General features: G+C 43.5%; 1 protein-coding gene across 1 annotated transcript in view; it reads left to right on the top strand.

The window, feature by feature from the left end:
* The first annotated feature begins 904 nt into the window (after window positions 1-904).
* Window positions 905-23,378, top strand: part of LOC120023000 (thyrotropin receptor-like) — a 65,796-nt gene continuing 43,322 nt past the window's right edge. The window contains exons 1-2 of the mRNA XM_038966952.1: window positions 905-918; window positions 1,058-2,026. Of these exons, the coding sequence (XP_038822880.1) occupies window positions 905-918; window positions 1,058-2,026 (983 nt within the window). The remainder of the gene's footprint in view (window positions 919-1,057; window positions 2,027-23,378) is intronic.

Here is a 23,378-nt window from a genome sequence, read left to right as displayed (position 1 = left end):
TTTCCAAACAAGACAAACAACGTTTATAATCAAACTTTAGGTATCCTAATACGCAAATAAATGATACAATTTAGGAAGGAGAATCGTTATTGTCTTTACCGGAGAAAAATACCAAAAAACGCGTTCTCTTCCACGCGCTTGGAAACACTATAGCCAAAATGGGAGCCACCTAGAAAAACTACAATTTCTGGGTCATTTTTCATAAAACCAGCCTGAAACTCTTTCTAAAAACTGTTGATATCTAGTGGAAGCCCTAGGAACTGCAATCTGGGAAGACTTGGCCTTATAATTAAAGTGCTAGCCATTGAAAAGAGTGGTTTTGGGGGGGGTGGTTTGTCCTCAGGGTTTCACCTGCCATATCAGTTCTGTTATACTCACAGACATTATTATAACAGTTTTAGAAACTTTAGAGTGTTTTGTATCCAAATCTACCAGTTATATGCATATCCTAGCTTCTGGGCCTGAGTAACAGGCAGTTTACTTTGGGCACGCTTTTCATCCGGACGTCAAAATACTGCCCCCTATCCCAAAGAAGTTTTAAGGTATCTGTGACCAATAGATGCATATCTGTATTCCCAGTCATGTGAAATCCATAGATTAGGGCATAAAGAATGTATTTAAAATGACTGATTTCCATATATGAAGTGTAACTCGTTAAAAAAATTGAAAATGTTGCATGTTGCATTTCCATTTTTTTCAGTGTATTTGAAATTACTTCAAATTCTTAATCTGTGCTTGATTAAGCTTGCCTGGCTAAATGGACCAATAGATTTGTCCCAAAACGGCAAACCCCGCCCATCTGGCACTCCAGGCAGGCTAGAGCAAACGCTGAAAGTATTTGAAGGATTTCAAACAGTATTTTCACCAGGTCTGATCCATGCTGCTGTCCCTGTCAGTCCCGTGCATGGACGCTGCTCTGTGGGCCCTATGATTATTTATTCTGGGCCATCTGTCCCAGGCCTAGAAATTGGATTATTCAGTTTTAATGCTGAACTTTGGTTCACCCTGATAATGTTCTAATATCCACATATCTTGCTGTATTACCACTCTCTCACAGACCATGGAAACAAGGAGAGCAGTGCTCCCTAGCAGTCACTGGGCTCTCTGGTTACTACCAGTGTTCTCTAGCAGTCACTGGGCCCCCTGGCTACTACCAGTGCTCTCTAGCAGTCACTGGTCTCTCTGGTTACTACCAGTGCTCCCCAGCAGTCAGTGGGCTCTCTGGTTACTACCAGTACTCTCTAGCAGTCACTGGACTCTCTGGTTACTACCAGTGCTCTCTAGCAGTCACTGGGCTCTCTGGTTACTACCAGTGCTCTCTAGCAGTCACTGGACTCTCTGGTTACTACCAGTGCTCTCGAGCAGTCACTGGGCTCTCTGGTTACTACCAGTGCTCTCTAGCAGTCACTGGGCTCTCTGGTTACTACCAGTGCTCCCTAGCAGTCACTGGGCTCTCTGGTTACTACCAGTGCTCTCTAGCAGTCACTGGGCTCTCTGTTTACTACCAGTGCTCTCTAGCAGTCACTGGGCTCTCTGGTTACTACCAGTGCTCCCTAGCAGTCAATGGGCTCTCTGGTTACTACCAGTGCTCTCTAGCAGTCACTGGACTCTCTGGTTACTACCAGTGCTCCCTAGCAGTCACTGGGCTCTCTGGTTACTACCAGTGCTCTCTAGCAGTCACTGGGCTCTCTGGTTACTACCAGTGCTCTCTAGCAGTCACTGGGCTCTCTGGTTACTACCAGTGCTCTCTAGCAGTCACTGGACTCTCTGGTTACTACCAGTGCTCTCTAGCAGTGACTGGGCTCTCTGGTTACTACCAGTGCTCTCTAGCAGTCACTGGGCTCTCTGGTTACTACCAGTGCTCCCTAGCAGTCACTGGGTTCTATGGTTACTACCAGTGCTCTCTAGCAGTCACTGGACTCTCTGGTTACTACCAGTGCTCCCTAGCAGTCACTGGGCTCTCTGGTTACTACCAGTGCTCTCTAGCAGTCACTGGGCTCTCTGGTTACTACCAATGCTACAGCGTGTTAGTTAAAGAAGAAGGGAAAAGGGAGATAATGACATTTGGACTATTTTGTGTATGTCCATTACATGAAATATAAATATACATCCATCAAATTACAGGTGTAATGCAACAAAATAGGAAAAACGCCAAGAGGGGTGAATTATTTTGCACTGTACTTATGCAAATAAGGTATTTCTGTTAAAAAAAATGTATACATTTGCTAACATTTCTAAAAACCTGTTTTTTCACTTTGTTATTATGGGGTATTGTGTGTAGATTGATGAGGAAAACGTTATTTTTTTTAAAAATCAATTTTAGAATAAGGTAATAACGTAACAAAATGTGGAAAAAGTGAAGGGGTCTGAATACTTTCAGAATGCACTGTATGGCTCCCAAGTTGCGCAATGGTCTAAGACACCACAGCTCAGTGCAAGAAGTGTCACTGCAGTACCTGGTTCAAATCCAGACCGCATCACATATGGCTGTGATTGGGAGTTCCATAGTGTGGTGCACAATTGTCCCAGGTTAAGCTGGGGTAAGCTGTCATTGTAAATAAGAATTTGTTCTTAACTGTTTTGCGTAGTTAAATAAAGGATAAATAAATTCAGTACCATGTTATTCTCTCCAGGCTGACAAATAGCCTTTTGGGGGTCGGTAGATAGCCTGACAGGACAAGAAGTATAGGGGGCTTGTGTGTGCGTATGCATGTGTGTTAGTGAATCTATGTCAACATGTTCTGCCTTACATATCTATACAAAATATATTCTGCATACTGTACTTCTGTAAAAGGAACATGGACCCAATCCCCCCAGGCATATGAGCCTTATGCCCTGGGCCATGTTACCACATATAGATATGCACTGCATATAGTGGCAGTTCAACAAAACCACTCCAACCCTGCACACCGGCCCGACCATGACAAGATGACACTTCCAGGAAAAGTAAATAGTGTCTGTTATCTGGTGGAGCAACTGTCAGCCGGTCTGTTAAACATCTCCTAGGTTACATAGTGTACATAATGTTACATAATACTGGCAGAGGGGGAGGGGGAGTGGGGGGGGCTGGGCTGGAGGAGTAAAGTTAAGCTGGTTGGGGAAGAGTAGAGTGGGTGAAGGGAGGGTGGGGGTGGAGGTGTAGTGGAGGGGGTGGGAGCACTGGCCTTGGGAAGAGAGGGGAGAGAACCATTAACCTACATTCAACATCTATATAACCCCTTTTTTAGACAGCTCTGAAGGTTCAAAATATAGTTCGCTATCTCTTATCACCTATTGCTTTAAGATTGACACTGGTTTCTATGAAAACAGGAGAACGTTTGACCTTGGTCTGTAAATGTGCAATAATTATATCCTTCAGAAGAATGAAAGTCAAGTTCCGCCCTTTGGTGTTCTATAATGTCAGTGTTTTAGAGAGGGAGAAACATGATGTGGTTTAGCTTATGTAACTGTCGGCTGTTTCCTCTGTGACTAGATAACATCAGTGAAGTGTATCACTCCTTGTCATCGTGATGGCTTATGACATTTGCTTTGTTATCTTCACAACAATATTATGACGCTGTTATGACGTATAGTTCAAATGTATGAAACAACATTTGGGTTTTCGCATGTCAAAAAATAAACACGTCAATGAACTCTACATTTCGCTATCATGCGTATTTCATATGTCACAGTGATTCACTGATACGTATGCTTTGATGTAGCGGACTAAACTCCACTACAACGGTGTGGAGCCTAGACCAGACGTTGTGGAATCTAGCTCCGACTACATCCATTCACCAAAGGTCAATACTTACAAAAAAGTTGAACTATGAAACGACCAACTTGTACCTATGTTCGTTCTCTGCAGTTGCGTGCCTTTCTTTGTTTGCTGAAATCTATACATTTTATTAAATAAACGTTAATCAACGTTAATCAAATACCACCACAAATATCACCACATATTTTTTTTTTTTGATGTGTTGCTATGCAGGCTGGCTAACGTCTTCTTGCTTTTCTTAGCCAACTAAAGCTACTACCTCTACAGCTGCTCTGTCTTCATCTGTTTTCATAGCTTTTCTATTGGCATTTAATTAAAGAGGCAGTGCTGTATCATAAATGACGTTGTTCGGCCCGACGAGATAGCGGTTACCAACATATTAAAACGGATACCATAATATTAAATTCAAAATCAATTAGATATATTCATTAAAACATTATTTTGATAAGTAAATTCATACAATTTCATTCACCACCAGAAGATATAGTCCTGACAAAAATCTGGTTGTTAGTTCTTTCGGTCATGTCGCTACAGACGTGACCCAGTGTTAATTATATTTGCATAGTTGCAATGCAAAAGAGCTGGTCAACAATTCTAAACAAAATGGTTGCTATGGATAACATTCTTGTCACTTTCAAGCTAGCTATCCAATTTCAGCTAACTCAGTCACTTCAAACCTGGCACCTGGAATGACAGTACACTAGCTGCATTTTCGTTCGGTTGAGCTTTTTTCCTATTGATATTTACTTGGATGTATCCATGATAATGATGTTGATACATGATTTCACCTAGCTCCAGCTGGTCTGGGCACCGCTCACTCTCTACGTATGGTACAGAGAGCGACAGGCAGACAGTGAGGTTTATATTAACCCCGCTTGTACCAAACCAAACGCTAGGCTAGAAGCCAGGGGAAATAATGTGCTGAGTTCAATACAAGGGATGATTGGGACAGCAACATATATTCTGATGGAGGCGTGGAGATATTTGTCAGACGGAACTGTTAGCAGGCATAGCGTGCCTGTGACGGCCAATACAGGAACGGCTTGGAACGCTGCTCGTCCAATCAGCATCCAGGATCCAAACAACCAGTTTTATAATTGGATATATCCATGATGAGATTAATAATATCGCTGCGTGATTTCGACTGGGTCGGAAATGTTGATGTCTCGTTCATTCACAGCATTCTCTGGGTCTGTCCGTTAAGCCCAGGGCATTGGAATAGAGGTGTTAAGCCTTAGCCCAGGGCTAAGGGCCTTAGCCTAGGGTTAATGCTTGTGTGAACACAGGCTAAGCTAGCCCAAGGCCAGTCTTGCCTGGGGCTAAGATAGCCCGTGGCTAAGTACAATGGGCTCCCGAGTGGCGCAGCGGTCTAAGGCTCTGCATCTCAGTTCTAGAGGCATCACTACAGACACCCTGGTTAGATTCCTGGCTGTATCACAACCGGCTGTGATTGGGAGTCCCATAGGGCGGCGCACAATTGTTCCAGCGTCGTCTGGATTTGGCAGGTGTAGGCCGTCATTGTAAATAAGAATTTCTTCTTAACCTCTACAGGATCAGTGGGTCTCCCTCAGGACGGTTGAGCTAACGTAGGCTAATGCAAATAGCATGAGGTTGTAAGTGACAAGAACATTTCCCAGGACATAGACATATCTGATATTGGCAGAAAGCTTGCACTGTCCAATTTACAGTAGCAATTACAGTGAAAGAATACCATGCTATTGTTTGAGGAGAGTGCACATTTGTGAACTGGGAACTTAGATTTGGGTATGTCATTTTAGGCAAACATTTTTAAAAAGGGTCCGATCCTAAAGAGGTGACTTGCCTAGTTAAATTGAAAAAATGCAGTCTGAGAAGGCCTAGGGGTCGTATGGAAGCCAACCTATTCTCACAACCCTGACCACTAAACGTAACGCATCGTGAGCAGGCTTCGTATTTTCCTCCAGAACTCTCTGTTGTCGTTGAACGTTAAGGTTATAAGAACTCTTTTGTCGTTGAACATTAGGTTATAGGCTGGAAGTCAATCATAATGTTTGTGTTTTGAACGACTGAAAAAGGAAACAGTACATATTGCGGATGGGATTACATTAAAATTAATTCAGGGCATACGTTTGCATTTGAGACATCAATGTTTAAGTACATGGGGACACGATAGGAAGCAGCAATGACAAATGTCCAGAGAAACGGTAGGGCAAGTGAGTTCATGGCACAGCCAGCGTAGTGGAGAGCTACCAACAGGATCAGATGGGGCCAGGGACTGACAGGGACAGAACACTCTCTATTTGGGAGCATTCACATCGCTAGCACTTTTCAATTGGGCTCAGAGCAGTTTATATTGTAAAAGGGGGAACACGCCTCATTCAACACCCAAGAAAACACCTGGCGAAGCCCCAGAAAGCCAGCTTACACAACATAAATGTGGATTGCACGTCTTCATGACCGGCGATCCCCAATCCCCAGAGAGCTCTTTGGAAACCAGCCTATTCTTACAGCCCACTCAACTTCCATGCATTCTAAATACATCTTGACTGTTTAACCTCATCAAGTCTCCCCAGTTCCTGGAAAAGCTCTTTGTGAGCTGCATCAATGCTGTTATTGGGAAGCCTCTATAGTATTAAATTGCTTAAAGGAACCCCCCCAAGAGGAAGTTGCCGACACTATTTTGAAATGCACCTTTAGGTTCCACCTCAGAAAAATGACGAAGGCTAATTATACATACTCACGCATTAGGTGTGGGAATTTCCATGTGGAGTTGATAAATATCAACAAATAGGGTACTGACAACGGTAAGTGTAGCTAGCTAGCATGCTAACCTTATATAGCTAGCTAGCTATCATTAAACCTTATATCGCTAGCTAGCAAGCTAACCTTATGTAGCTAAGTAGCATGCTAACCTGATCTAGCTAGCTAACATGTTAACCTTATCTAGCAAGCTAGCATGCTAACCTTATCTAGCTAGCTAGCATGCTAAACTTATCTAGCTAGCTATCTTGCTAAACTTATCTAGCTAGCTAATGTTATCTGTTGTTACATCCTTCTTATACTCAACAACCCTGAAACAACTATCAGCAGACAAAGAGGAATCATTAAAAACAGAGATCACTCCAAAAAAAGTATTAGACATTGTTAAAACATTCGAGAAGGGCCTTGGTCAGGGAGGTGACCAAGAACCCGATGGTCACTCTGACAGAGTTCCAGAGTTCCTCTGTGGAGATGGGAGAACCTTCCAGAATGACAACCATCTCTGCAGCACTCCACTAATCAGGCCTTTATGGAAGACACTCCTCAGTAAAAAGGAAGACGACAGCCAGCTTGGAGTTTGCCAAAAAGCACCTAAAGACTCTAAGACCACGAGACACAAGATTCTCTGGTCTTATGAAACCAAGATTGAAAATCTTTGGCCTGAATGCCAAGCGTCATGTCTTAAGGAAACCTGGCACATACGGTGAAGCTTGGTGGTGGCAGCATCATGATGTGGGATATTTTTCAAGGGGTCTGAATACTTTCCGAATGCACTGTACAAAACCTTGCAGAGAGCCTAATCCAACTGACAATATCTTAGAAAAAAAGATTAACTATTGGAACCAAGACTTAAAAATAACTGATATTGGCACAAGATGGAGGGAATGTTGGAATATAACTAACAAAATTACAGTTAATGAAAATGTACAATTAATCCAGTATAAGATAATGCATAGAATTTATTATACAAGAGAAAAAATTCACACATTTTACAGCACAATGGCAGAGTCATGAGTCAAGTGTAAAACTATCAATGACTCAATAATCCATGCCTTCTGGGAATGCTATAAAGTCCCAAAATTATGGGTGGAGTTAGAAAGTTGTCTGTCAGAAGTATTACAATCTAAATGTACTTTTAATCTATCTGCATATTTCAAGACATGGCATAATGAAGTCCAGTGAGATACACGATGGGTCGCACGATGGTTTTCTCGTTAATCATCTTGAAGAAATGTCTACTGAACTGGAAATCAACCAATCCTCCATCGTTAACACAATGTGAAGGTCAAATGCTTTCTCATTTAAATGTTGAAAGTGCGTGGGTGACAGAGAAAGACAAAATGGTGCTGTTTGAGGCCATGCCTGTGAGAGTGATGCGGGCGCTGGAGATGGGGGTATGAGCAGGTGGGTCTGGCCAGGTGTGATGTCATTGTTGTTTGTGTGCATCTGTATCCTGTTGTTTGTATGTGTATGTTTTGTCATGTTTAAAGAATATATATAAATGAATGAATTAATTGTATGTCATATCATAGGAAAATGCACCGCATTAAAACAGATTTGCATTAAGTGGGCAGTTCGGACTTGTCACTTCAAGCCTAAATATATCACACTTTCACTAAATGAAAAGATTTATTGACTTAAATCGTTGTGCAACGTCATGGGTAAGCTCTGACCATCGTATTTCAGCAACAACAAAAATGGATTTCTACCAGAGATGGCGGAGATGCCGTTTACGTTGATGCTTTTCTTAAAGACAGTAAATACTGTATCGTATAGGTTGGGAAGTGAAGGGAGAAGGGTGGAGGAGACGAAGAAGGCTTTTCTTGTGTGGGAGGGATATATGGTGTATGCATCAATGCTGTTTTGGAGAGGAGACATTGTTGTATACTTCGGGAATGAAGGTGTGAAGGAGGGGAAGAAGGTTTTCCGGGTGAGGGAGGGAGGGCGTCATGGCGACATGGCGTAAACACCAGAATAGGTACCATTGAAAAGAAATGACCTGCAACAGTGTGACGCAGCATTCCAGCACTGCAAGCCACCGAGCCAGGACCACGGTTCAACAGGACAGAACAGACTGTGTTGTAGTATCAATTAATAGGCCTGTGCATGTTTTTACACCTTCTCAAGCAGCTGTTTTTGGTTGGCAGATATTACAACTCATAATTTCCCCATCAGATAGTGCTTCGTCGTTAGCTTCCGATCACAGACGTAACTAAAATTAACCACGTTGTATAAAACAGATCCAACCTGGGTTCAAATGTTTTTGAGTATCTGGTATTTGAGAAAAAAGAGCTTTACATATCGGCCTCACGGCCTTCGTCAGAGCTTTACGTATCGGCCATGCTTTCCTCCTGGCTACCCCAACCCCGGCCAACAGCTCCGCACCCCCCACAGATACTTGCCAAGCCTACCCAGGTTCTCCTTCACCCAAATCCAGATAGCCAATGTTCTGAAAGAGCTGCAAAACCTGGACCCGTACAAATCAGCTGGGCTAAACAATCTGGACCCTCTCTTACTAAGATTATCCACAGCCATTGTTGAAACCCCTATTATTAGTCTGTTCAACCTCTCTTTTGTGTCGTGCGAGATCCCTAAAGATTGGAAAGCTGCCGCGGTCATCCCCCTCTTCAAATGGGGAGACACTCTAGCGCCAAACTGTTACAGAGTCTTCGAAAGCTAAGTTAACAAACAGCTCACTGATCATTTCGAATCCCACCGCACCTTCTCCGCTGTGCAAACCGGTTTCCGAGCTGGTCATGGGTGCACCTCAGCCCCGCTCAAGGTACTAAACGATATCATAACCGCTATCGATAAAAGACAGTACTGTGCAGCCGACTTCATCGACCTGGCCAAGGCTTTCGAAACTGTCAATCACCGTATTCTTATCGGCAGACTCAACAGCCTTAGTTTCTCAAATGACTGCCTCGCCTGGATCACCAACTACTTCTCAGCTAGAGTTCAGTGTGTCAAATCGGAGGACCTGTTGTCCAGACCTCTGGCAGTCTCTATGGTTGTACCACAGGGTTCAATTCTCGGGCCGACTCTTTTCTCTGTATATATCAATAATGTCGATCTTGATGCTGGTGAATCTCTGATCCACCTCTACGCAGACGACACCATTCTGGCCCTTCTTTGGACACTGTGTTAACAAACCTCCAAACGAGCTTCAATACCATACAACACTCCTTCAGTGGCCTCCAACTGCTCTTAAACGCTAGTAAAACTAAATGCATGCTCTTCAACCGATCGCTGCCCGCACCTGCCCGCCCAACTAGCATCACTACTCTGGACGGTTCTGACTTAGAAATTGTGGACAACTACAAATACCTAGGTGTCTGGCTAGACTGTGAACTCTCCTTCCAGACTCATACTAAGCATCTCCAATCCAAAATTAAATCTAGAATCGGCTTCCTATTTCACAACAAAGCCTCCTTCACTCACGCTTCCAAACATACCCTCGTAAAACTGACTATCCTACCGATCCTCGACTTTGGCGATGTAATTTACAAAATTTGCCTCCAACACTCTACTCAGCAAACTGGATGCAGTCTATGACAGTGCCATCCGTTTTGTCACCAAAGCCCCATATACTACCCACCACTGCGACCTGTATGCTCTCGTCGGCTGGCCCTCGCTACGTATTCGTCGCCCTACCCACTGGCTCCAGGTCATCTATAAGTCTTTGCTAGGTAAAGCTCCACCTTATCTCAGCTCACTGGTCACCATAACAACACCCACCCGTAGCATGCGCTCAAACAGGTACAGTTGAAGTCGGAAGTTTACCTTAGCCAAATACACTTAAACTCAGTTTTTCACAATTCCTGACATTTAATCCTAGTAAAAATTCCCTGTTTTAGGTCAGTTAGCATCACCACTTTATTTTAAGAATGTGAAATGTCAGAATAATAGTAGAGATAATTATTTATTTCAGCTTTTACTTCTTTCATCACATTCCCAATGGGTCAGAAGTTTACATACACTCAATTAGTATTTGGTAGCATTGCCTTTAAATTGTTTAACTTGGGTCAAACGTTTCGGGTAGCTTTCCACAAGCTTCCCATAATAAGTTGGGTGAGTTTTGGCCCATTCCTCCTGACAGAGCTGGTGTAACTGAGTCAGGTTTGGAGGCCTCCTTGCTCGCACACGCTTTTTCAGTTTTGCCAACAAATGTTCTATAGGTTTGAGGTCAGGGCTTTGTGATGGCCACTCCAATACCTTGACTTTGTCATCCTTAAGCCATTTTGCCACAACTTTGGAAGTGTGCTTGGGGTCATTGTCCATTTGGAAGACCCATTTGCGACCAAGCTTTAACTTCCTGACTGATGTCTTGAGATGTTGCTTCAATATATCCACATCATTTTCCGTCCTCATGATGACATCTATTTTGTGAAGTGAACCAGTCCCTCCTGCAGCAAAGCAACCCCACAACATGATGCAGCCAGCCCTGTGGTTCACGGTTGGGATGGTGTTTTTCGGCTTGCAAGCCTCTCCCTTTTTCCTCTAAACATAACGCTGGTCATTATAGCCAAACAGTTCTATTTGTGTTTCATCAGACCAGAGGACATTTCTCCAAAAAGTGTGATCTTTGTCCCCATGTGCAGTTGCAAACCGTAGTCTGGCTTTTTTATGGCGGTTTTGGAGCAGTGGCTTCTTCCTTGCTGAGCGGCCTTTCAGGTTACGTCAATATAGGACTCGTTTTACTGTGGATATAGATACTTTTGTACCTGCTTCCTCCAGCATCTTCACAAGGTCCTTTGCTGTTGTTCTGGGATTGATTTGCACTTTTCGCACCAAAGTACGTTCATCTCTAGGAGACAAACTCGTCTTATTCCTGAGCGGTATGATGGCTGCGCGGTCCCATGGTGTTAATACTTGCGTACTATTGTACAGATGAACGTGGTACCTTCAGGCGTTTGGAAATTCCTCCCAAGGATGAACCAGACTTGTGGAGGTCTACATTTGTTTTCTGGAGTCTGGCTGATTTCTTTTGATTTTCCCATGATGTCAATCAAAGAGACATTGAGTTTGAAGGTAGGCCTTGAAATACATCCACAGGTTCACCTCCAATTGACTCAAATTATGTCAAATTGCCTGTCAGAAGCTTCTAAAGCCATGACATAATTTTCTGGAATTTTCCAAGCTGTTTAAAGGCAGTCAACTTAGTGTATGTTAACTTCTACTCCACTGGAATTGTGATACAGTAAATTATAAGTGAAATAATCTATCTGTAAACAATTGTTGGAAAAATGTATTGTGTCATGCACGAAGTAGATGTCCTAACTGACTTGCCAAAACTCTAGTTTGTTAACAAGAAATTTGTGGAGTGGTTGAAAAACGGGTTTTAATGACTCCAACCTAAGTGTATGTAAACTTCCGACTTCAACTGTAGCCCCACCCACATACATTCCATGCATTGAATGGGGTTGGAGTAACTGTACTTAAAATCATTTTGTATGTGTTTTTGAGTATTTCCAAATGCACAGCCCAAAACAAGTACTTTTATTTGCATATTTGAATTTGTTATTTGTAAAAACGAAATAGTCTACCAAATTGTATTTGAGAGTATTTTTAAGTACTTAGTATATAAAATGGTATTTCCAAATACCTGGGTTAAATGCATGGGAGTGTATTTGAGTATATCCAAATACATTACAGTATTCAATTACTTGTCTTTTCGAATACAATATATCTGAATACTTACTTTGAATGTATGTGAAAGTAACTGAGATGAATAGTATTTGATCCCATGTCTCAAACAGATACGGTAGTAGCGCGCCACACATTCTGATTGGCCAGAGAAGCGTTGGCAGAGGCGCTCACAGACCAAACTGATATTAATGGCCCTTCAGGTCAACTCTGTCTGAGAACTGGTACTGAACCCATCAGATCAACTCTGTCTGAGAACTGGTACTGAACCCATCAGGTCAACTCTGTCTGAGAACTGGTACTGTACCCTTCAGGTCAACTCTGTCTGAGAACTGGTACTGAACCCTTCAGGTCAACTCTGTCTGAGAACTGGTACTGTACCCTTCAGGTCAACTCTGTCAGAGAACTGGTACTGTACCCTTCAGGTCAACTCTGTCTGAGAACTGGTACTGTACCCTTCAGGTCAACTCTGTCTGAGAACTGGTACTGTACCCTTCAGGTCAACTCTGTCAGAGAACTGGTACTGTACCCTTCAGGTCAACTCTGTCTGAGAACTGGTACTGTACCCTTCAGGTCAACTCTGTCTGAGAACTGGTACAGTACCCTTCAGGTCAACTCTGTCTGAGAACTGGTACTGTACCCTTCAGGTCAACTCTGTCTGAGAACTGGTACTGAACCCTTCAGGTCAACTCTGTCTGAGAACTGGTACAGTACCCTTCAGGTCAACTCTGTCTGAGAACTGGTACTGTACCCTTCAGGTCAACTCTGTCTGAGAACTGGTACTGAACCCTTCAGGTCAACTCTGTCTGAGAACTGGTACAGTACCCTTCAGGTCAACTCTGTCTGAGAACTGGTACTGTACCCTTCAGGTCAACTCTGTCTGAGAACTGGTACTGTACCCTTCAGGTCAACTCTGTCTGAGAACTGGTACTGTACCCTTCAGGTCAGCTCTGTCTGAGAACTGGTACAGTACCCTTCAGGTCAACTCTGTCTGAGAACTGGTACTGTACCCTTCAGGTCAACTCTGTCTGAGAACTGGTACTGAACCCTTCAGGTCAACTCTGTCTGAGAACTGGTACAGTACCCTTCAGGTCAACTCTGTCTGAGAACTGGTACTGTACCCTTCAGGTCAACTCTGTCTGAGAACTGGTACAGTACCCTTCAGGTCAACTCTGTCTGAGAACTGGTACTGTACCCTTCAGGTCAACTCTGTCTGAGAACTGGTACTGAACCCTTCAGGTCAACTCTGTCTGAGAACTGGTACAGTACCCTTCAGGTCAACTCTGTCTGAGAACTGGTACTGTACCCTTCAGGTCAACTCTGTCTGAGAACTGGTACAGTACCCTTCAGGTCAACTCTGTCTGAGAACTGGTACTGTACCCTTCAGGTCAACTCTGTCTGAGAACTGGTACAGTACCCTTCAGGTCAACTCTGTCTGAGAACTGGTACTGTACCCTTCAGGTCAACTCTGTCTGAGAACTGGTACAGTACCCTTCAGGTCAACTCTGTCTGAGAACTGGTACTGTACCCTTCAGGTCAACTCTGTCTGAGAACTGGTACTGTACCCTTCAGGTCAACTCTGTCTGAGAACTGGTACTGTACCCTTCAGGTCAACTCTGTCAGAGAACTGGTACTGTACCCTTCAGGTCAACTCTGTCTGAGAACTGGTACTGTACCCTTCAGGTCAACTCTGTCTGAGAACTGGTACTGAACCCTTCAGGTCAACTCTGTCTGAGAACTGGTACAGTATCCTTCAGGTCAACTCTGTCTGAGAACTGGTACAGTACCCTTCAGGTCAACTCTGTCTGAGAACTGGTACAGTACCCCTCAGGTCAACTCTGTCTGAGAACTGGTACAGTACCCTTCAGGTCAACTCTGTCAGAGAACTGGTACTGTACCCTTCAGGTCAACTCTGTCAGAGAACTGGTACTGTACCCTTCAGGTCAACTCTGTCTGAGAACTGGTACAGTACCCTTCAGGTCAACTCTGTCAGAGAACTGGTATTGAACCCTTCAGGTCAACTCTGTCTGAGAACTGGTACAGTACCCTTCAGGTCAACTCTGTCAGAGAACTGGTACTGAACCCTTCAGGTCAACTCTGTCTGAGAACTGGTACTGTACCCTTCAGGTCAACTCTGTCAGAGAACTGGTACTGTACCCTTCAGGTCAACTCTGTCAGAGAACTGGTACTGTACCCTTCAGGTCAACTCTGTCCGAGAACTGGTACTGAACCCATCAGGTCAACTCTGTCTGAGAACTGGTACTGTACCCTTCAGGTCAACTCTGTCAGAGAACTGGTACTGTACCCTTCAGGTCAACTCTGTCGGAGAACTGGTACTGTACCCTTCAGGTCAACTCTGTCTGAGAACTGGTACTGTACCCATCAGGTCAATTCTGTCAGAGAACTGGTATTGAACCCTTCAGGTCAACTCTGTCTGAGAACTGGTACAGTACCCTTCAGGTCAACTCTGTCTGAGAACTGGTACAGTACCCTTCAGGTCAACTCTGTCAGAGAACTGGTACTGTACCCTTCAGGTCAACTCTGTCTGAGAACTGGTACTGAACCCTTCAGGTCAACTCTGTCTGAGAACTGGTACTGAACCCTTCAGGTCAACTCTGTCAGAGAACTGGTATTGAACCCTTCAGGTCAACTCTGTCTGAGAACTGGTATTGAACCCTTCAGGTCAACTCTGTCTGAGAACTGGTACAGTACCCTTCAGGTCAACTCTGTCTGAGAACTGGTACTGTACCCTTCAGGTCAACTCTGTCTGAGAACTGGTACTGTACCCTTCAGGTCAACTCTGTCAGATAACTGGTACTGTACCCTTCAGGTCAACTCTGTCTGAGAACTGGTACTGTACCCTTCAGGTCAACTCTGTCAGAGAACTGGTACAGTACCCTTCAGGTCAACTCTGTCTGAGAACTGGTACAGTACCCTTCAGGTCAACTCTGTCTGAGAACTGGTACTGTACCCGTCAGGTCAACTCTGTCTGAGAACTGGTACTGTACCCTTCAGGTAAACTCTGTCTGAGAACTGGTACTGTACCCTTCAGGTCAACTCTGTCTGAGAACTGGTACAGTACCCTTCAGGTCAACTCTGTCTGAGAACTGGTATTGAACCCATCAGGTCAACTCTGTCTGAGAACTGGTACTGTACCCTTCAGGTCAACTCTGTCTGAGAACTGGTACTGTACCCTTCAGGTCAACTCTGTCTGAGAACTGGTACTGTACCCTTCAGGTCAACTCTGTCTGAGAACTGGTACAGTACCCTTCAGGTCAACTCTGTCTGAGAACTGGTACAGTACCCTTCAGGTCAACTCTGTCTGAGAACTGGTACTGAACCCTTCAGGTCAACTCTGTCTGAGAACTGGTACTGAACCCTTCAGGTCAACTCTGTCAGAGAACTGGTATTGAACCCTTCAGGTCAACTCTGTCTGAGAACTGGTATTGAACCCTTCAGGTCAACTCTGTCTGAGAACTGGTACAGTACCCTTCAGGTCAACTCTGTCTGAGAACTGGTACTGTACCCTTCAGGTCAACTTTGTCTGAGAACTGGTACTGAACCCTTCAGGTCAACTCTGTCTGAGAACTGGTACAGTACCCTTCAGGTCAACTCTGTCTGAGAATTGGTACTGAACCCTTCAGGTCAACTCTGTCTGAGAACTGGTACTGTACCCTTCAGGTCAACTCTGTCTGAGAACTGGTACTGTACCCTTCAGGTCAACTCTGTCTGAGAACTGGTACTGAACCCTTCAGGTCAACTCTGTCGGAGAACTGGTACAGTACCCTTCAGGTCAACTCTGTCTGAGAACTGGTACTGTACCCTTCAGGTCAACTCTGTCTGAGAACTGGTACTGGACCCTTCAGGTCAACTCTGTCTGAGAACTGGTACAGTACCCTTCAGGTCAACTCTGTCTGAGAACTGGTACTGTACCCTTCAGGTCAACTCTGTCTGAGAACTGGTACAGTACCCTTCAGGTCAACTCTGTCTGAGAACTGGTACTGAACCCTGCAGGTCAACTCTGTCTGAGAACTGGTACTGAACCCTTCAGGTCAACTCTGTCTGAGAACTGGTACAGTACCCTTCAGGTCAACTCTGTCTGAGAACTGGTACTGAACCCTTCAGGTCAACTCTGTCTGAGAACTGGTACTGAACCCTTCAGGTCAACTCTGTCTGAGAACTGGTACTGTACCCTTCAGGTCAACTCTGTCAGAGAACTGGTACTGTACCCTTCAGGTCAACTCTGTCTGAGAACTGGTACAGTACCCTTCAGGTCAACTCTGTCTGAGAACTGGTACAGTACCCTTCAGGTCAACTCTGTCTGAGAACTGGTACTGTACCCTTCAGGTCAACTCTGTCTGAGAACTGGTACTGTACCCTTCAGGTCAACTCTGTCTGAGAACTGGTACAGTACCCTTCAGGTCAACTCTGTCTGAGAACTGGTACAGTACCCTTCAGGTCAACTCTGTCTGAGAACTGGTACTGAACCCTTCAGGTCAACTCTGTCAGAGAACTGGTACTGTACCCTTCAGGTCAACTCTGTCGGAGAACTGGTACTGTACCCTTCAGGTCAACTCTGTCTGAGAACTGGTACTGTACCCATCAGGTCAATTCTGTCAGAGAACTGGTATTGAACCCTTCAGGTCAACTCTGTCTGAGAACTGGTACAGTACCCTTCAGGTCAACTCTGTCTGAGAACTGGTACAGTACCCTTCAGGTCAACTCTGTCAGAGAACTGGTACTGTACCCTTCAGGTCAACTCTGTCTGAGAACTGGTACTGAACCCTTCAGGTCAACTCTGTCTGAGAACTGGTACTGAACCCTTCAGGTCAACTCTGTCAGAGAACTGGTATTGAACCCTTCAGGTCAACTCTGTCTGAGAACTGGTATTGAACCCTTCAGGTCAACTCTGTCTGAGAACTGGTACAGTACCCTTCAGGTCAACTCTGTCTGAGAACTGGTACTGTACCCTTCAGGTCAACTCTGTCTGAGAACTGGTACTGTACCCTTCAGGTCAACTCTGTCTGAGAACTGGTACTGTACCCTTCAGGTCAACTCTGTCTGAGAACTGGTACAGTACCCTTCAGGTCAACTCTGTCAGAGAACTGGTACTGAACCCTTCAGGTCAACTCTGTCTGAGAACTGGTACAGTACCCTTCAGGTCAACTCTGTCTGAGAACTGGTACTGTACCCGTCAGGTCAACTCTGTCTGAGAACTGGTACTGTACCCTTCAGGTAAACTCTGTCTGAGAACTGGTACTGTACCCTTCAGGTCAACTCTGTCTGAGAACTGGTACAGTACCCTTCAGGTCAACTCTGTCTGAGAACTGGTATTGAACCCATCAGGTCAACTCTGTCTGAGAACTGGTACTGTACCCTTCAGGTCAACTCTGTCTGAGAACTGGTACTGTACCCTTCAGGTCAACTCTGTCTGAGAACTGGTACTGTACCCTTCAGGTCAACTCTGTCTGAGAACTGGTACAGTACCCTTCAGGTCAACTCTGTCTGAGAACTGGTACAGTACCCTTCAGGTCAACTCTGTCTGAGAACTGGTACTGAACCCTTCAGGTCAACTCTGTCTGAGAACTGGTACTGAACCCTTCAGGTCAACTCTGTCAGAGAACTGGTATTGAACCCTTCAGGTCAACTCTGTCTGAGAACTGGTATTGAACCCTTCAGGTCAACTCTGTCTGAGAACTGGTACAGTACCCTTCAGGTCAACTCTGTCTGAGAATTGGTACTGAACCCTTCAGGTCAACTCTGTCTGAGAACTGGTACTGTACCCTTCAGGTCAACTCTGTCTGAGAACTGGTACTGTACCCTTCAGGTCAACTCTGTCTGAGAACTGGTACTGAACCCTTCAGGTCAACTCTGTCGGAGAACTGGTACAGTACCCTTCAGGTCAACTCTGTCTGAGAACTGGTACTGTACCCTTCAGGTCAACTCTGTCTGAGAACTGGTACTGGACCCTTCAGGTCAACTCTGTCTGAGAACTGGTACAGTACCCTTCAGGTCAACTCTGTCTGAGAACTGGTACTGTACCCTTCAGGTCAACTCTGTCTGAGAACTGGTACAGTACCCTTCAGGTCAACTCTGTCTGAGAACTGGTACTGAACCCTGCAGGTCAACTCTGTCTGAGAACTGGTACTGAACCCTTCAGGTCAACTCTGTCTGAGAACTGGTACAGTACCCTTCAGGTCAACTCTGTCTGAGAACTGGTACTGAACCCTTCAGGTCAACTCTGTCTGAGAACTGGTACTGAACCCTTCAGGTCAACTCTGTCTGAGAACTGGTACTGTACCCTTCAGGTCAACTCTGTCAGAGAACTGGTACTGTACCCTTCAGGTCAACTCTGTCTGAGAACTGGTACAGTACCCTTCAGGTCAACTCTGTCTGAGAACTGGTACAGTACCCTTCAGGTCAACTCTGTCTGAGAACTGGTACTGTACCCTTCAGGTCAACTCTGTCTGAGAACTGGTACTGTACCCTTCAGGTCAACTCTGTCTGAGAACTGGTACAGTACCCTTCAGGTCAACTCTGTCTGAGAACTGGTACAGTACCCTTCAGGTCAACTCTGTCTGAGAACTGGTACTGAACCCTTCAGGTCAACTCTGTCTGAGAACTGGTACTGTACCCTTCAGGTCAACTCTGTCTGAGAACTGGTACTGAACCCTGCAGGTCAACTCTGTCTGAGAACTGGTACTGAACCCTGCAGGTCAACTCTGTCTGAGAACTGGTACTGAACCCTTCAGGTCAACTCTGTCTGAGAACTGGTACAGTACCCTTCAGGTCAACTCTGTCTGAGAACTGGTACAGTACCCTTCAGGTCAACTCTGTCTGAGAACTGGTACTGAACCCTTCAGGTCAACTCTGTCTGAGAACTGGTACTGTACCCTTCAGGTCAACTCTGTCTGAGAACTGGTACTGTACCCTTCAGGTCAACTCTGTCTGAGAACTGGTACTGTACCCTTCAGGTCAACTCTGTCTGAGAACTGGTACTGTACCCTTCAGGTCAACTCTGTCTGAGAACTGGTACTGTACCCTTCAGGTCAACTCTGTCTGAGAACTGGTACTGTACCCTTCAGGTCAACTCTGTCTGAGAACTGGTACTGTACCCTTCAGGTCAACTCTGTCTGAGAACTGGTACTGGTACACTTAAGATCAACTCTGCACTGAACTTCCAGGGGTTTGTTAAAATAGTTTCTTAAAATACCTCATTAATAGGTGGTGTTTTACATTTTTACAATGATTAAATGGCAGACACTGATTGCACACAAATCCAACTTCAATTGGATAGGGTTAGGGTAGGCCATTAATGTGACAGTAAACCTCCTCTTGTAATTCACAGCTGGTGGTGCCTTAGATTCGTAATGACTTCATCCTAGCCAACAATTAGAGTATTCTTTTTCACATTAAGTTTAAGTAAAGAATATTATAAGGAATTCATTTACATCATTTAGCAGACGTTCTTATCCAGAGCGACTTACAAATTGGACAAGTCAGTTAAGAACAAATTCTTATTTACAATGACGGCCTAGGAACAGTGGGTTAACTGCCTTGTTCTGGGGCAGAACGACAGATTTGTACCTTGTCAGCTCGGGGATTTGAACTTGCAACCTTTCAGTTACTAGACCAACGCTCTAACCACTAGGCTACCCTGCCGCCCCACCCTGCCGCCCCACATTCATGATGAAATACATAACTGCATGCCTTTATCCTATTGTGCTTTGAGACTGTGTATGCCTGAGAGAGATGTCTAAAGCCTGACTTTTACGATGCAACATAATGAAAATGGGTGTATGATCGGGATAAAATGCTTTGCCAGGTATTAAACAGTGGATCTAATAAGAAAGTTTTCCAGAGAATTTAGCATGGAATGGAATGGTGAAAAAACATCCTTTGGGTAAACAGCGTCATTGGCAAAGCCATGGGAAGTAGGGGTGCTTAGAGAGAAATATATGTCTAAAATATATATATATATATATGTATATACAATCTGTAATTTTTTTCCACAAAATGAATGAACGAGATCTTTAGTTCTCCTCTTTGAGGGGAGAAAGCTACTCTTCAGCAGCACCCGATCCCCCTTATTCATTAGACTTACTTCAGTCAACAGTTTATAGGACAGTCAAAACTATCCAGCTCTTCAAGTGCATGACAACCGGTACAGCTACATTCTACAATACAGGGTCCTGCCTCTTGGTATACAACAAGTGGGATGGTGTCACATTTCTGACCTTATTTCCTTTGTTTAGTCTTTATTTAGTTGGTCAGGACGTGAGTTGGGTGGGTATTATCTATGTTGTCTGTTTCTATGTGGGGTTTTCTCGTTTGGCCTGATATTGTTCTCAATCAGAGGCAGCTGTCATTCATTGTCTCTGATTGGGAACCATATTTAGGTAGCCCGTTTTCTGTTGGGGTTTGTGGGTGATTGTCTATGTGTAGTGTTTGTGTCAGCACTAGTTTTCATTAGCTTCACGTTCGTCGTTTATTGTTTTGTTTTAGTTTGTTTAAAACCTGTCTGGCACCGGGGTTCCGCTAGTAGAACTCATCCCACATTCCACTGAAAAGGCAGAGCGCGAAATTCCAAAAATATTTTTGAGAAATATTTAACTTTCACACATTAACAAGTACAATACAGCAAATGAAAGATACACATCTTGTGAATCCAGTCAACATGTCCGATTTTTAAAATGTTTTACAGCGAAAACACCACATATATTTATGTTAGCTCACCACCAAATACAAAAAAGGACAGACATTTTTTCACAGCACAGGTAGCATGCACAAAGCCAACCTAACTAACCAAGAACCAACCAAACTAACCAAGAAACAACTTCATCAGATGACAGTCTTATAACATGTTATACAATAAATCTATGTTTTGTTCGAAAAATGTGCATATTTGAGGTATAAATCAGTTTTACATTGCAGCTACCATCACAGCTACCGTCAGAAATAGCACCGAAGCAGCCAGAGTAATTACAGACACCAACGTCAAATATCTAAATACTCATCATAAAACATTTCTGAAAAACCGATGGTGTACAGCAAATTAAAGACAAACATCTTGTGAATCCAGCCAATATTTCCGATTTTTTAAGTGTTTTACAGCGAAAACACAATATAGCATTATATTAGCTTACTACAATAGCCTACCACACTACCGCATTCATTCATCAAGGCACGTTAGCGATAGCAATAGGCACGTTAGCGATAGCGAATAAACCAGCAAAATATATTAATTTTCACTAACCATCATAAACCTTCATCAGATGACAGTCCTATAACATCAGGTTATACATACACTTATGTTTTGTTCGAAAATGTGCATATTTAGAGCTGAAATCAGTGGTTATACATTGTGCTAACGTAGCACCTTTTTCCCAGAATGTGAGGATATTTTTATGACACTCAACTATTCTGACCAAATAACTATTCATAAACGTTACTAGAAAATACATGTTGTATAGGAAATGATAGATACACTAGTTCTTAATGCAATCGCCGTGTTAGAATTCTAAAAATAACTTCATTACGATATGCAGTTTACGTTATGGCGAGAGCGTGCCCAAAACCTGGCCGCAAACTACTAGTACACATGTACGACAGATATATGAAATAACATCATATGCTGCCATGTTACCATGTTCTATGTTACCATGATCTATGTTACCATGTTCTATGCTACCATGTTATATGTTACCATGTTCTATGTTACCATGTTACCATGTTCTATGTTACCATGTCACCTTGGTCTATGTTAAAATATTCTATGTTACCATGTTCTATGCTACCATGTTCTATGTTACCATGTTCTATGTTACCTTGTTACCAAGTTACCATGTTGCAATGTTACCATGCTCTATGTTAACATTTTACCATGTTTAATGTTACCATGTTGCCATGCTACCATATACCATGTTACCACATTCTATGTTACCATGTTCTATGTTACCATGTTCTATGTTACCATGTTACCATGTTCTATGTTACCATGTTGCCATGTTCTATGCTACCATGTTCTATGTTACCATGTTCTATGTTGCCATGTTCTATGTTACCATGTTCTATGTTACCTTGTTACCATGTTGTCATGTTACCATGTTGCCATGTTACCATGTTCTATGTTACCATGTTACCATGTTGCAATGTTACCATGCTCTATGTTACCATTTTACCATGTTCAATGTAACCATGTTGTCATGTTCTATGTTACCAAGTTACCATGCTCTATGTTACCATGTTACCATGTTGCCATGTTCTATATTACCATGTCACCATGTTCTATGTTACCATGTTACCATGTTCAATGTTACCATGTTGCCATGTTCTATGTTAGCATGTTGCCATGTTACCATGTTCTATGTTACCATGTTCTATGCTACAATGTTACAATGTTCAATGTTACCATGTTGCCATATTACCAAGTTACCATGTTGCAATGTTACCATGCTCTATGTTACCATGTTCTATGTTACCATGTCCTATGTTACATTGTTACCATGTTGCCATGTTCTATGTTACCATTTTACCATGTTCAATGTTACCATGTTACAATGTTCTATGTTACCATGTTCAATGTTACAATGTTGCCATGTTCTATATTACAATGTTACCATGTTCTATGTTACCATGTTCAATGTTACCATGTTCTATGTTACCATGTTCTATGCTACCATGTTCTATGTTACCATGTTCTATGTTACCTTGTTACCATGTTGCAATGTTACCATGCTCTATGTTAACATTTTACCATGTTCAATGTTACCATGTTACAATGTTCTATGTTACCATGTTCTATGTTACCATGTTACCATGTTCTATGTTACCATGTTGCCATGTTCTATGCTACCATGTTCTATGTTACCATGTTCTATGTTGCCATGTTCTATGTTACCATGTTCTATGTTACCTTGTTACCATGTTGTCATGTTACCATGTTGCCATGTTACCATGTTCTATGTTGCAATGTTACCATGCTCTATGTTACCATTTTACCATGTTCAATGTTACCATGTTGTAATGTTCTATGTTACCATGCTCTATGTTACCATGTTGCCATGTTCTATATTACCATGTCACCATGTTCTATGTTACCATGTTACCATGTTCAATGTTACCATGTTGCCATGTTCTATGTTAGCATGTTGCCATGTTACCTGTCTATGTTACCATGTTACCATGTTCTATGCTACAATGTTACAATGTTCAATGTTACCATGTTGCCAGGGGA

This window comes from Salvelinus namaycush, chromosome 28, assembly GCF_016432855.1.
Source record: "Salvelinus namaycush isolate Seneca chromosome 28, SaNama_1.0, whole genome shotgun sequence".
NCBI lineage: Eukaryota > Metazoa > Chordata > Actinopteri > Salmoniformes > Salmonidae > Salvelinus > Salvelinus namaycush.
The sequence above is the reverse complement of the archived record's forward strand: the minus strand, read 5'-3'. Positions and strand labels throughout refer to the sequence as shown.